Source organism: Elephantulus edwardii, unplaced genomic scaffold (assembly GCF_000299155.1).
Source record: "Elephantulus edwardii isolate Elephantulus edwardi_28Jun2011 unplaced genomic scaffold, EleEdw1.0 scaffold00010, whole genome shotgun sequence".
Taxonomy (NCBI): domain Eukaryota; kingdom Metazoa; phylum Chordata; class Mammalia; order Macroscelidea; family Macroscelididae; genus Elephantulus; species Elephantulus edwardii.
The window spans coordinates 9177559-9182264 of NW_006399760.1; the positions used below are offsets into that span (position 1 = coordinate 9177559).

General features: G+C 35.4%; 1 protein-coding gene across 1 annotated transcript in view; it reads left to right on the plus strand.

Annotated features, from left to right (window-relative positions):
* Window positions 1-4706, plus strand: part of KYNU (kynureninase) — a 204108-nt gene that overhangs the window by 101976 nt on the left and 97426 nt on the right. The window contains exon 9 of the mRNA XM_006880748.1: window positions 806-879. Coding sequence (XP_006880810.1) covers window positions 806-879 — 74 coding nt within the window. The remainder of the gene's footprint in view (window positions 1-805; window positions 880-4706) is intronic.

Consider the following 4706-nt stretch of genomic DNA (forward strand, 5'->3'; position numbering starts at 1 on the left):
GGTTCTGAGGTCTTTCTAGTTCCTGATCTAGTCTCTCCTGTAGCCTACCTGCATTGCTTCTTCTGAACTCCACAAAATATATATATATATATATTAGCTATAATCTGTTTTATAAGCAAAACAGATTTTCCAACCCATATATCCACTACATTGTAAATTGAGTATCTTTACTCTCATTATATTTTAAGGACATACTGAGCAAGTGTTAATGTAATTTGTGGACATTTTCTTAGCTAAAATGACATTTTCTGTTTTGTATTGTTTCATCTTTTTTTGGTAGAGATAAATCTGCTCTTTGAATATTAATAATCTTATCAAGGAAAAATATCTAAACTCACCAAACGTTTTTGTAATCTGTAAAATGAGTATCTCCTTTATTAAGGTTTACAATATGATAGAGAAAATGGAGTTGCTAAAGTTCAAGTCAATTGAATCAGTCTGTTTTACCACCTTCTCAAGCCCTGTGTATAGGCATAACGATAATTTAATTAGCTTGAAAGAATTAGTCTTATCCAAGCCTCTCATATTTCTTTTACAATGCTGAGCTGGTTTTCTTTTAAAATGTGTTTTGTTCTGCCAGAAGTGGGATGGCTACTTGTCTTAAATCTAATAATGTTACTTCTTATTTGTTTTCTTTTAATAAGGTTACATATAAAACAATATATCTTACAATCCAAGCCCTAATATTTACACATTTTTAAATAGCTGAAAGTTAATTTCATTAAAAAAAGAGAAGTGGTCGTATTGTTTAATTTTGCTCCTGTGTTTAGATTATGCCCTACATTTTAATTTCCTTTCAATTCAGTATCTAAATTCAGGGGCAGGAGGTCTTGCTGGTGCCTTTGTCCATGGAAAACACGCTCGGACAATAAGACCTGCGTGAGTACCCATTTCATTCTTCTTTGGTGATGAATCAATTAATTTGCATGAATAGATTATCAAACTTAAATGAGTTCTTTAAGATGCAATTTAATAGGAATTTGAATTTCTTGTAATTAATTTATTACTCTGTTAACAAAGATTTATCAGTGATAAATACTCTTTAAAGAGATTTGTGAAGTAGATGAGAAATTCCATCAAAATGAGATGCTTCAATGCTAAAAATGAGTCACTGCAAGCATATACTGCAGATGGTTTCATGCAGAGATCATTTCTTTTTTTTCCTTCAAAAATTAGGGTTTAGAAAATTTCAGCTTCCTCACATTAATGAATAAATCAAAGGCAACCATAGTTATGCCTAATAGAGCCCTAAATACAGCATATTACTGAAATCATACCTGCCTTTAAAGCTAGGAATGCTACATGATGGTCTTGTAGAGACGGTCTTCTGTCCTAAAAGACTTTATAATCCATGAAAACTGGAGATGCTAAACACAGAAGAACTGACTGATACATCAAAAAAGCATTCTTTTTCCATTTTGTAGAACTCTTCACAATTTAAAGTAAGCCTAATAATACACCAGGAAATTTATTCACTTTTATTTGACTAGGGAACTCATAAGTGCTCCTTTTATTTTTATCTGGTACTGAGATATGGAAATAATATTCTGGAAAGAGAAAGAAAGCTTTAGTGTATCAGTTATATTTGAGTATATGTTATGAGGAGACTGTCTAGACTCCTAATAGATAATGTAATAGTGTTTGATTTATTTTCTGAATCTTTTCAGGAACTTTCTAAGTGGTATCTTTACAAGCACTGAAGCTGAATCAGTAATTGAGCTTTCTGCGTGTCACATTTTTAGGTTCTATGCGTGCAAGTCCTAGGGATTTAAGATAATTTTCTAAAGTTCATTTGATCATGCCTAAATTTCTACAAGATTTTAAAGTTTTCAAATTGAATAGAGCATTTTCTCAGTGTAAGTATTTTGTCAGGCAGACAGCTTCCTGGAATATACTGTCAGTACATTAGATTTCTTCCCATGTCCTGAAATCCCTGAGAAAATAACAAGCCATTTATTATTTAAATAACAGCAAATTTTAAAAACACATTTTTAAAATTGTTTCAATTGATCACATTTTATCTAGTATAATTTATTTATCTTCTAGACCATGTATGAGATATTACTTGCTTTTATATAATGAATCAATAGTTTGATCACTTAGCATTTACCACTTATTGAAATTGTAATAGAAATATCCAATGTATTATATCAGCCCAAATGGCAAGTTGTTGGAGGGAAGGAATTAATTGATAAAAATTTAAGAGACTGGTTACTGATTCACTGCCACGAGTTCGTTCTGTTTCATGCGGATTCTTTATTCAGTTTGTGGGATAGTAAATCTTAGCTGGATGGGGCTCCCCATCTTTCTTCTGTGAGTTGTCTGTGGATTTAAACTACGAGAGAGAGGCAGCTTTTGGTTAGCAGCACTACCTGTGATAGATTATGGCACCAGAGATGCTTCTAGAGAATGAAGAAACTAGATATCAGGTCTTAATCTTGCAGCCTGCTGCCTTTGAGTTACCTCTATCATTTGATCTTCATGGATGGAATTATAGGACTGATTGGAGTATGCTCACGTTCATTTTGTGGAATTCCAAAAACCTCCCGGACCTTGTTTAAGTTATTGGTAATTATACACTCAGTAATGACTCTATAGATATTCCAGTTTGATTATTTGGTGGTTTTTATGTGCTATCGAGTTGCCTGCAACTCACAGCAACTCTATGTACAACAGCCCTAAACCCTGCTGTGCTGTGCCAATCTTATTGTCTCTGACACACGTACCCCATTACCCAGTCACTGAATATCATCGAGGGTCTTCCTCTCTTGTGCTGTCCCTCCACCCTTCCTAGCATAATGTCCCTCTCCCCTCTCCAAGGACTAATCCCACCTTGCAACAGGCCTAAAGTTATGTCAGATGAAGCTTCAGAAACCTTGCCTCCAAGGAGTAGCCTGGTCTCACCCTCTCTAGGACGTTGAGAGAGAATAAATTTATAAATCATCATTCCTCAGATCCTCTCTGGAGGATTGTTACCTTTTCTTTTTTGTTCTCTCATTCCTTAATGAAGTTATTAAGGTATATTTGTGTGTTCACTTTTTATGTGGAAGAGAGTTAGAATTTGAAATTTTTAAAAAAACGAACTATCATTAACTATTTTTGCATTTTACTTATGTAGCTTTGAAGACTCACAAGATTCAAACTAAATTTCAGCTGTAAGAGGCCTACATGGACCTCTGGTGCATTGATGCTGCTTCACAGTGAACATCCATCGAGTCTCTGAAGATGTATATGTGTTTATTGTTTGTATTTTCTTTTCTCCAACTATATAAATCTTTTTATGTGACGTCAAAGTGACTTATTGAGTGCCATCATCTTCTAGCCCTAACTATCCTCTCTGTGCCTCTGTCACATACTATAGCTAATTTGTGGACTGTATTTAATTCAGGAAGTTCTGACAGCCTAGTGGTAAGGAGCTGCTCTCCTAGCTCAAAAGCACAGCGTTCAAATCTACCAGCTGCTCCATGGGATAAAGATGCGTAATTGCTCCTGTTGTGTGATTTACTGCCTCTGAAATCTAACAGGAGGTTTAGTTATGAGTTGTTCCTGGTTTGACATAGCAACATATTTAATTCATGGACTGTGTTTGTATTTGGGAATTAGATCAAAGACTAGTAATAGGATGAGCAGATTTCTGCAATCTAATTGGAAACTATTTTTAAATACTCTAGCATTTTTAGATGCATAGCTATTATGTTGCTGTTGTGTACCCCAGAGTTGGATCTGACCCTGAGCTGACCCTCTGATGGGTTTTCAGAGGCAGTTAATGATACAAGAAAAGATTGTTTATTCTTCTCTCCTGGAGCAGCTGGTGGATTTGGACTTTGTGCCGTTAGGATTGCAGCACAGCTTCTTGCCACTTGACCACCAGAACTCCCCTAGAAAAGAAATTCTCTGCTAAAATGTGACGTTTCTTTCTGTAGTATAAGTTACTCCTTTATCATGTACAAACCACACAATCTGCAGAATGAGTGGTAGGAAGAGCAATAGAGAAAAGGTTAAAATACTCTCTGAGAAGTAAAATTGGCCAGGTATTATAATGGAATTCAAGAAATTTAGAAAAATGGTTTCTAGATTTGAAGATGTTTCTTTGTAAATAATACAGTCAAAGTCAGAGTCATTGCAGTCAAGTTGAAATGGATTAATAGTAGGTTTTTAGAGACTGTAAATCTCATGGGAACAGATTACCCATCTTTCCCCAGTCGGGCTGCCAGTGGATTTGAACTATCAAAGAGGCATTGCTTTTGGGCTAGCAGTTCACTTTTCTGTGGACTACGCTATCAGTTAGTTTTTATTGTTAGATTCTATTAAGGCAAGTGCTAGTCATAGCTGCCCTATGAACAACAGACCTGAATCTTGTCCTGTCCTGTGTCATCGTCATCATTTCTGACCTACTTGAGCCCATTTCAGCAGTCACAGTATCAATGGATCTGCTTGAGGGTCTTCCTCTTTCAATGACCCTCTAGCTCTGCAAGCATGATACCCCTGTCCAAGCAATAGCCTCTCATAACAATAAGCTCAAACTATGTGAGATGAAGCTTTGTCATCCTTGTCTCCAAGGAGTATCTGGATGGTACTTTCTCCAAGACATGTCTATTTGTTGTTTCAGCAAACTCAGTACTCTTCTATATGGGATATTCAGTACTCCTCTCCAAAATAAGAGCCTAAAAGCATCAATTATTTTTTAAAAAAATTATTATTATTAT